The sequence below is a fragment of the Eucalyptus grandis genome, chromosome 7 (assembly GCF_016545825.1).
Source record: "Eucalyptus grandis isolate ANBG69807.140 chromosome 7, ASM1654582v1, whole genome shotgun sequence".
NCBI lineage: Eukaryota > Viridiplantae > Streptophyta > Magnoliopsida > Myrtales > Myrtaceae > Eucalyptus > Eucalyptus grandis.
In genome coordinates this window covers 21,993,720-22,004,713 of record NC_052618.1, presented here as the reverse complement: position 1 = coordinate 22,004,713, position 10,994 = coordinate 21,993,720, and the positions used below count along the sequence as shown (strand labels likewise).

At 43.4% G+C, this 10,994-nt stretch overlaps 1 protein-coding gene across 1 annotated transcript; it reads left to right on the top strand.

Annotated features, from left to right (window-relative positions):
* Nucleotides 1-237: 237 nt before the first annotated feature.
* LOC104453023 (putative pentatricopeptide repeat-containing protein At1g02420) lies at nt 238-3,109 on the top strand. Its single transcript, XM_010067525.3, has 2 exons — nt 238-1,990; nt 2,656-3,109. The coding sequence occupies exon 1, from the start codon at nt 407-409 to the stop codon at nt 1,841-1,843; it is 1,437 nt and encodes a 478-aa protein (XP_010065827.2). The 5' UTR covers nt 238-406; the 3' UTR covers nt 1,844-1,990; nt 2,656-3,109.
* The last annotated feature ends 7,885 nt before the right edge of the window (nt 3,110-10,994 follow it).

The window sequence follows — 10,994 nt, the reverse complement described above, 5'->3', positions numbered from 1 at the left end:
GGAGTAAGAAATTTATTAAATGAATTTCTGTTTTTTGTTTGTTCTTGAGAATAAAAGATTAGAATCAGTTATTTCTTATTCCTGAGAGTGTTACCAAATAAGTCTTTAGATGCAACAGACTTTAGGATCGAGGACTACAGATGTAAAGCTTCCAAAAATTAGAGGGCCAGATTGCAAATTCGAAGTTTTGATCCTTCTCTCTTTCCCTCCGCCCTTCACCAGCTTGCTCATCCTAAAACCCTAGCCCCCTTCCCCTCCGCTCGGCACCGCCGTGCTCGCCTGAACCTCTTCGCCTCGCCGGCCGGAGACCACCGATTCCGACCTCGGGAGGCAGCTCGATCCCCTCCGCATCCTTCGCTTCTCCGAACCGGATCGATCGGGAACCGTTCGCCATCGGACCGGAGTAATGCGAAACCTCAGGGCGCTGTCGCATCGTTGCCGCCCATGGCGCGCTGACATGGTCGCGCGCTCCTTCGCCTCTGCGGAGACGCCGGCGGACGTCGACGCGGACCGGCTGTACGACGCGATACGGAGCTTCTCGTCTCCGGACGAGCTGAAGCAGTACTTCAAGTCGAGCAGGATAGTGCTGTCGAACGAGGTGGTCGACGGCGTGCTCAAGAGGTTCAGGTTCGGCCACGGGAACCCGCTGCAGGCGCTCGAGTTCTTCCGCCACGCGAGCCGCCGGCGAGGGTTCGATCATTCCGCGTTCTCGGCGGACACGATGCTGTACATCCTGGGGAGGAGCCGCAAGTTCGACCTGGTCTGGGAGGTCCTGACGGAGATGAAGAGGACCGATCGGTCGATGATCACGCCGCGGACTGTGATGGTGGTCCTGGGCAGGATCGCCAAGGTCTGCTCCGTGAGGCAGACCGTGGAGTCGTTTCGGATGTTTAGGAAGTTCGTCCCCGAGTTCGATACGACCTGCTTTAACGCGCTGTTGAGGACCTTGTGTCAGGAAAAGAGTATGCACGATGCTAGGAATGTTTACCATGCGCTGAAGCACGATTTCCGGCCGGATTTGCAGACTTTAAATATACTTTTGTCGGGATGGAAATCTGCAGAAGAGGCCGAGAGTTTCTTCGAGGAAATGAAGGAGATGGGTGTGAAGCCTGATGTTGTTTCATATAATTGTTTAGTTGATGTGTATTGTAAAGGTAGAGAAATTGACAATGCGTATAAGGTCGTCGAGAGAATGAGGGAAGAAGATATCTCGCCTGATGTGATCACCTATACTAGTATTATCGGTGGGCTGGGGCTAGTTGGTCAGCCAGATAAAGCTAGAGATGTTTTGAAGGAAATGAAGGAGTATGGTTGCTACCCAGATGTCGCCGCATATAATGCTGCTATTAGAAATTACTGTATTGCAAAAAGGCTTGGTGATGCGTATAGCTTGCTGGATGAGATGGAGAGTAAGGGTTTAAGTCCAAACGCTACAACATACAATCTGTTCTTTAGAGTTTTCTTTTGGTCGAATGACTTGTGGCGTTCTGATGGCTTGTATCGGAGGATGATGGATGCTGGATGTCTTCCCAATACACAAAGTTGTATGTTTCTGGTTAAGTTGTGTAAGAGGCAGGAGAATGTGGACTTTGCCTTAAAGCTATGGAATGACATGATCGAGAAAGGATTTGGATCTTACACATTGGTATCAGATATATTACTTGATTTGCTCTGTGATTTGGGGAAGTTGGCGGAAGCTGAAAAGTGTTTCCTGCAGATGATAGAGAAAGGTCAAAAGCCAAGTCATGTTTCCTTTAGGAGAATTAAGGTCCTGATGGAATTGGCAAATAGGTCCGAGGCCCTCCAGAACTTATCAGAGAAGATGAGAATACTTCAGTCCTAAGAACAATCTTCTGAGAATTGCAATTGATCACCAGTGCTTGCCTTTGCATGCTGAGATTTGCTGTGCCGTGTCATTTACCTGATTGTTGCATCAAAAGCAGTGGCACCAGATGCTTGAGGAATTGACTTTGTGAAGCATTTGAAATTGGTAAATTAATTGGTCCTATTTGTTGCTCAGCTATATCATATAGCTAAAAGTGCAGCTTCATCCCAATGGGAACTAGATTGTCACATAGAGAATTAGTACTTTTTGAATGATTTAATCTCCCAGTTGATCCTGATTGTCTTTCTTCACTTTATTTAAAATCTAATTTTGCCAAGAGAAACTTATCAATTTCTCTTGGACTTGACATGAGCAGCAAGGGCTAGGTATTTATCCAGCACAACGCTGGAAATTGCTTGCTCCAGTTATTCCAGATTCTGTGAATTTCTTTCTTCACTTTACAAATTCAATTTTTGCCAAGAGAAATTTCTATTGGACTTGACACGGTTGTCAGTTCATACTGCTGTTTCTTTGCCTTGTATGAATGTGAGAACCTTATGTGGGTATTCGTACGATATGTCTTCATTTCATTTACGGCTGAGATGTTATGCTATGGCTGTTTAAGAGTAAATTTGGCCTGCCAATAAGGTTGTTTCTATACTTCTGCACCCATTATTTTATGGACATGGAGTTGGAACTTGTTAGTGAGTAGATAGCTTGTTCCTGATGCTGTATAAAGTTGTTAGTATGCCACCTAGATTTGTTAGTTTTCCAGACTCTTTTCCTAGTTTATTCAGGGTCATGTTATTTATTCACTGTTATCTTCACAGCCTGTGCTCAGCTTCAATGATCTGGGAAAAGGTGGAGGATTGACACACGATGAAGATGACATGATACAAGACCTTGGAACAGTCATTCATGCCAAGCTTGATGCACGTGAGCTCATAGAGAAGATGACATGATATGAGAGCTTGGAACAGTCATTCTTGCCAAGCTTGATGGATCTGTCTGGTATTCGGCGATTTTGTGAAACTCGTTCATAGCTTTCTTATGCCAATAAATGATGTACTCACCGAAACAGAGCCACTAGTAGATCTCGACTCTCATGGTCAGGAAATCCATTTGCAGATTGCTAGATTTCTAAATATTCCATCGATTAGAATTGTTAAAGCATTGCACAATTCTTTTGAAACTTTGCCCAGATAGGGACTGTTGAGGAGTTCAAACTAATGGAAGGAAGGATATGATGTCTTTCTTATAGACGAAACTGGTAATTTGGTGAAACTAGGCGCTACTTAATATAGTTAATGAATAGCCTTCGAGGAACTCACAAAGCAGGAAATAAAAACCTTTTAAATGCATGAGGAAGTGTTCACTGCGGGGACGGTTTAATGCTTATTTTCATGTGGTTCCAGTTTCATTTGTATCCCATCAATCTGTTTACTGTTTCTGTATTCCATAGATCTTCCTTAAATGGTTCCTGGCATAGTTAAACATTCTCCAGGTACATTTCAAATGTGCATTGACTTGGCACGTACTGACTTCATGCTCTGTTGCAGTACGAATTAGTGTTTACATGTCCTGTATCATTGCCTATAGCTCCACAATCTCCTGATTTCCAATGACGCTGCCATGGAAGTCCAGAGTACAGGAACGCTCTTTGGTAATCAGTAATGAATGAGAATTACAATGTTTCATGTTCTCTGTTGGGAATGCGAATTGAGCCAAGTTTTTAACGGTTAATTTACAGCTTGTGTAGCCATCCTTATTTTTTTATTAATATCTGGACTCAAATATGGTTGGAAGTAACTAAAGCGAGAGGAGCTCCTTTCTCGGACTTTTGGCGGAGATCAGGTGCTGTATCTGGTTTCTCAATATGACATTTTAGTTTTTCTCAGAACTAGGCTTCTGCCACTGGGCTCCAGGACTTGATGAAAATGTGAACGTATCTTTGCACAATCGCTTGGCTCTAAACGGGGCTTTGATATGTAAGTTCTGATTGCCGTATGATCGGGTGCCTTGTATCATGAAGCGGTTCGGCTGCACACCCTTTAGCACAAGGAATTCTTTTACTCATCATAGAAAGGGGTAAACAGAGGCGTCGGACCATTGGAGGTGTAATAAAGTCGAGCCGATATGGGGCTAAGGACGAATCTCTCTCGCCGTTTGAGAGCTCCTCTACCTTCTATGGTAGCTGCCCATAAACCCTAACTCTCCTTTTCGCTGGTTCTGTTTGGAAAAGCCATAAAACCCAAAATCATGTGGCTTTCCTGTGACAAGATTGACTTCGTCTTCTTCTTGGCTCGCTCGACGTACCCTCGCTAGCTCCCGGTGAAGTGGGTCAGCTCTCCTCTGTCTTTTCTTTGGTTTTTGCTGAAGAAGTCATCGTTTCTGGAGACTCTATCGAATAGGGTGGCAGGATGACTAGCCTCTTGGGATTGCTGAAGATGCCGCAATTTCCCTCGTTCACTTCCTGTAGGGCGGTTCTGGAGTCTCGATTCCATGGGGTTTTCTTCTGCAAACCATGATTGGAGGCTTTCCTTCTGTTAAATATATCTGGATGGTTTTTATCTGAAGGGAGTTTTCGGTGATGAAAGGCAGATGGAAGATGGGTAAGATTTGATTCTGGTTTTCTGGATTTCTGGTATTTCTCTTAATCGTTGCTTATAAGGGTTTTCAAATGGATGAATCTGGGGAAAGAGATGGTCGACTAGCTTTATTATGTAAGAGGCTTGGGAATCTGAGAACAGAAGTGGATGCCCCGCCTAGAGAAAGAGTCATTTCAGAGGAAATTCTAGATGAACGTAAGCGTACGGTGTTTGGAAAGTTGTATTCGGGAGGAAATATAAATTACCAGGCTTTTCTCTCCATTATGACGCGAGTTTGGAAGGTTGATTCTCTGAATTTTGCACAACGTGAATCTGATGTCTTATCCTTTACTTTTGAATCTGAAAGGGACAATAACAGAATATTAGCAAGCAACCCTGGTCCTTCTCGAGCAATTTATTAGTACTTAAACCATGGGAGCCAAATAAACCTGCGCAATGTTACAATTTCACAAGCTATGAATTTTGGCTACAAATTCATGGCCTCCCAATAGAATGGTGTAGTGAAGAGATTGTGCATCTTGTTGCCCGACAAATGGGAGGTGTAAAGGAAGTTAAGGTGGAGAAAAAAGGAGTGGCCTTCCAAAAAGTGGGGAGAGCCAGAGTTGAATTAGATTTGGAAGAACCTTTAAAATCAGGTATCTTATTTAATCTGGGAGAGGAGAAGGTTTGATTGGACTTCAAGTACGAAAGGCTACCTAGGTTCTGCTATTCATGTGGTAGAATTTGGCATTTCACTACCAATTGTGAAGAATTTCCGTATGATGTGGCAAGAATCGAAGATAGAAAGAACAATAAGTTCGGTAATTGGCTAAAAGCAGAGGTGAAAGTGAATAGCCCTTTTTGGGAGCTATTTTATAATGAAAAAGTGGCTGAAGAAGAGGGGGAACTACAAGAGAATAGCGCCATATCCTCTCAGGATACTCAAATTGTCATATTTACCGGAGAGCAACAAGAAGGAACTAATGCAGATCAAACACAACCTCAAAACAGGGCACAAATGGATATCAACTTACCTGAACACCAAATGAAGCAGCAACAGGAGAAAGGAAAGGGCATCATGAACATAGATGAACCTGCACAGCAAGACCAGCAAGCTGTTATCTCCTCTTCCTGGCACAAAAAAACAGGTTTAAAAAAGGAAAGTAGGATCGTGAAAAGCTCACCAACCAAGAAGTTGAAGAGGTATACTCCTTATTACCCTTCAATTATTGATATGGCCAGTCTGGATGAAACAAATCTGCAGGATACTCCCATCAGTTTTTCAGAAGAAACCAGGGGAAGGGCTTCGGTGGCTAGCCCAAATAAGCCACCGGGTCACAAATGAGAGTAATTTGCTAGAATTGTCATGGGTTGGGCACACCACTAATAGTTCAGAATTTAAGAGCCATGGTGGCTCAAGAAAGGCCCAATCTTATCTTGTTAATGGAAACTAAAAACAAAGAAACGGTGGTAGCTCGTCTTAAAAGAAAACTAAAGTTTCAAAAGAGTTTTGTGGAGGAACCGCAAGGCATTGCGAGGGGGATGGCGGTATTATGGAATGAGCAAATGGAGGTGGAAGTGGAGTTTAGTTCTCAAGAACTAATAAATTTGATATGTCTTGATTATGAGAGTCGGAAAAAAAATGCGGCTTAGTTGTGTGCATGCTCCAAATAGATATGGGGAAAGACTTCAACTATGGGAGAAATTAAGACAGATTGCTTCTTCTAATACACTCCCATGGTTGTGCATGGGAGATTTCAACGAGATACTTTATTATTGGGAGAAAAGGGGAAGCGGGATGGCTGAGAATTCCAGAATGCAGGCTTTTCAAGACTGCGTCCATGATTGTTCGCTAATGGAAATTGACTGTAAAGGATGTGCGTTTACCTGGTCCAATAACAGAGAAGGTGCTGATATGATCCAGGAGAAATTGGATAGAGTCTTCTGCTCGATGGATTGGCGGGTTACATTACCGAAGGCTGAGGCTTTTGCTCTACCAGCTGTGGGATCCGATCATAGTCCCCTCCTTGTGGTTAGCACTGCTGAATCTGTAAAGAAACAAAAAGATTTCAACTTCAAGCTTACTGGGTTGAAGATAGTGATTGTAGGGAGATAGTAACTCATGCATGGCAATCTCAACCTTGCATCCAAGGAGGCTTGAGAGATAAACTATTTTCTACCAGCCAAGCTTTAAAAGCATGGAGCAAACAGAAATTCCCCAACAATAACACTCGCATTACAGCTTTAAAGAAGGAACTTCAGTCCATCACAAACAACCACCGGAGTTATCAAGATAAAGGAAGAATTGAAAGGATAAAAGAAGAGCTGGAAAGTTTATGGCGCAGGGAGGAAATGTTTTGGGGCTTGAAATCAAGGATTAATTGGCTTCTTTGGGGAGACAAAAATACAAAGTACTTTCATGCACCAACGATCCAACGGAGACGAAAAAACAGAATTCAGATGCTGAAAAATGAAGAAGATCAGTGGGTTAGAGGTAAACAGCAACTCCAGCACCTCACCATATCTTTCTTCAAAGCACTATATACCTCGGAAGGACCTCGTAACTATAACCCCGTCTTAAATCAATGCCCTACGCTAATTGGAAATGAAATAAATAACTGTTTAGTGGCGGAAGTAACTATGGAAGAATTTCGTGCTTTGCTTTCCAATTAGGAGCTCATAAAGCCCCTAGCCCAGATGGTTTAAACGGGTTGTTTTATCAGCATCACTAGGGATATAATCAGTCTCGATATCTTAAAGGAAGTTCGAGGTTTATTTTTCTTAGGGATTTTGGATCCAGCCCTTAACAGAACACATATTACTCTAATACCAAAGGTTCTTGACCCGGAGAAACTTGATCAATACCGCCCTATCAGCTTATGCAACTTTGCCTACAAAATTATTTCAAAAATATTGGCGAACAAACTGAAAAGATGGTTGCCTATGCTGATTTCAGGTGAGCAAAGTGCTTTCGTTAGTGGAAGACAGATTCAAGACAATATTTATGTTGTACAAGAGGTACTGCATCAATTGAGAAAGAGGAAAAGAAAGAAGCATTTCCAAGCGGTACTCAAACTTGACATGACAAAAACCTATGATATGATCGAATGTGACTATCTTGAAGGTTGCCTGCTGAAAATGGGGTTTTGTGCTCAATGGGTTCATTGGATAATGCAGTGTGTAACCACAATCACATTTAATATTAAACTTAATAGGGAATCTCTTCCTGAGTTTGCTCCAACCAGAGGCATTCAACAAGGCGATCCTCTCTCACCCTATCTTTTTATATTGGTAGCAAATAGCTTATCAACTCTAATGGGAAAGGCGCTACAAGAAGGAAATATCAAGGGAATTAAACTGAACAGATTCTGCCCTACTTTAACTCATTTGTTATTCGCAGATGATTCAGTTTTTTTCTTAGATGGTTCTCTCCAGGAATGCCAAAACATTGCAGCGGTCATCAACCAATATTGTTATGCTTCAGGACAAGCTGTCAATTTAAATAAATCAGGGATCTTCTTCAGTAAAAACTGTCCACCTTTATTAAGGGAAAACATGAAGATAGAATTAAGAGTACTAGAGCTAGAATGAACAGGAAAGTATATGGGAATACCATTTGATTGGGGAGCATCAAAAAAGCAAATGTTTGGGTGGATTCTAAATCGGATTAACATGAAATTGGAGGGCTGAAAGGAGCAACTCATATCAAAGGCATGTAAAGAAATTATTCTAAAATCAGTGGTGCAGGCGGTACCACAATATGCCATGTCAGTTTTTAAAATTCCAGTATCAATTTGTAAGGCTATAGAGAAAAAAATAGCAAATTTATGGTGGAAAAACGGTGATGCACAGGCGGGTTTGCACTGGAAACGATGGGAAATCATGAAGATGAGAAAAGATAGAGGAGGAATGGGTTTCAGAGATCTGATTACTATTAATAAAGCCTTATTGAGGAAGTAAGCTTGGAGGATGGTTAAAAATCCGAATGCGCTATGGAGCAAATTAATGAAGGGGCTATACTTCAGTCGTTCAGATTTTTGGCATGCTAATTCTGGTTGTAACCCTTCATGGGGATGGAAAAGTCTGCTAATTGGAAGAGAGGCTATTGCGGACTCAGTTTGATGGTCGATAGGAAGTGGAGAATCAGTTAACATCAGAACAGACAAATGGCTGAGAAGAGGCTTAATAGGAGGGCCCGCAAACAGAAACGATCCCCAAAAAGTCTTAGAGTTAATACTACCGGGGACATAAACGTGGAACGAACCATTGGTAAGAAATCTGTTTGATGATCATATAATACAGGAAATTCTTGCAATACCAATAAATAATCCTTTTTTTAGTGATGGATTATTATGGACGGGCACAAAACATGGGTCATTTACAGTCAAGAATGGTTACAACTTGTTGAGAGACAACATCACAGAAAACACAGCCAATCAGCACCCTTCCTCCTCATATCAAACCCCAACGACATTATGGAACGCAATTTGGCACGTGAAAACCAACCCGAAAGTGAAGCTATTCATATGGCAGGCTTGTCAAAACGCTCTACCAACTAAGGAGAATCTATGGAAAAGGAATATCTCACCTGACCCACTATGTGATCTATGCAGAGTCACGGTGGAAATGGCTGAACTTACACTCCTCCTCTGCCCATGGGTTGCTGGGGTATGGAATCGGCTGGAAATAAAACAGCAAACCGACGCACATGAAATTAAACGCATAGATGACTGGCTGGCCAAATTTACAAGCAAAGAGCCGCACCTCCCCTCTTTAGAGACAATCGGCACTCTTCTGTGGCAGGTATGGAAGGGGCGTAACGATTTCATCTTCCGAGGTACAAAACCAGAGCCCTGCAAAGTGATAGATCTTGCAAGATCTTAGCAAATCAGCTACCAAAAATGGGGATGTGGAGACGCACCAGCCAAGAAAACCGAAGAACCGGAGATCCAACCTACCTGGCGAGCTCCGAAGACCGGCTGCATCAAGCTGAACATCGACGGATCGTTGGGGGAAGGATCGACGGAGGGAGCGGTGGCTTGCGTCGTTCGGGACTCCTCCGGCACCCTCTTAGATGGATTCTCAAAGACCGTCTAGGCGGAATCAAGCGTACAAGTTGAAACCCTAGGGGTCCTTGAAGCCCTAAAGTTTCTGAAGGAGAAAGACATCCGCGAAGCTGTTCTGGAAACTGACAGCAAACTCGTGGTCTCCAGCTTGAAGCACGAACAGAACCGACTTAAACGCACGCGGGCGTTGAGGAATTGTCGACTTCTTCTCCAACGGTTGCCGCGAGTGGGCCTCGCTTTTTGCCCTCGTTCAGCAAACCAAGTCGCGGACTGGGCCGCACGCAACCATCGCCTGAAGACCATTCCTCCGAATTGGTGGGCCTCCCCTCCATCAAGCCTCTGGAATCTACTATGTATCGACGCCCGTAGCGGGCTTTTTGCGGTTTTCCGCTTATATGATAAATAAAATTTCACCTTTTGACAAAAAAAAAAAACAGAGGTGTCGGGAAAGCGTCGGGAGCGACGAGATCCTCATTCCAATTAGGCCTACCCAGCCACTTAAATAGGCTAAACTGCTCCATGGTTATTTGCAATAAGCGAGATTGATTTTTTTGTTTTCGTAATCGGTTTGGGTCGAGAATTGCGTTTGGTAAAATTTTTGTTCCCGAACGGATTGGGAGTGGAATCAAGAACAAAAAAAAAGTTGATTCTTGTTCCTAGGAACAAATGTGAGAATAAAAATAAACTCTTCTTTTTCTTCCCTTTGGCCATCTCGCGACCGCTTGTCCACCCCCACTCGCCGCCGTTGTCCTGTCTCCGCCACCGCCGCCGGCCGCTACTATCGCCGTCTCCAGTGCAGCGAGCTCACGGAGGCAAGCCCAACCACCGGCGAGGCTTGGCCTCCGGATCTAGCGAGGTCGGCAGCGAGGCTCACCCAGCGGGGGCGAGGCCCGCTTGGCCACCAGAGAGGTTGGGCAAGCCTCGTGACGCCTAGCCCCGCCGGTGGCCAGGGAGCCTCGCCTAGCCCCGATGAGGCCGGCCTAGCCATCGGCGAGCCTCTTTCACCGCCGACAAGGCTCGACCAAGAAGAAAAAGAAGAAGAAGAAGAATAGGAGAAAAAGGAAAAAAAGAAAAGAAAAAAAAAAAAGGAAAAGAGGAAAAGAAAAAGAAAAAATTATTTAAAAATAAAAAAATTGATTTGGAACAAAATCAATGAGCACGGTACCAAACACAATTTTATTACAGAATTATATTTGGACAGTTATTAAACGCGTTTTTTTTTACTTATAATCGTTCTCGGAATAGAATAAAAATAATCATTTATGGTCGAATTTATTTTCGAGAATGTAATCATTACCAAACGCGTTCTAAGAGCGCATTGTTCTGACGTCGAAATGATGGGCGTGCCTATCCCTTTTACTTTATTGGCTCTTGCTGAGACACTGTTCACCTTCATTGCAAGAACGTGGCCCATTCTCTCATAAGCCACGTTGCTGACCTTCATCACAAGACATGTCCCATTGCAGAACGGAGGTAAAACCAGTTTGAAGAACCAAATACAAAGAAAACACCCAA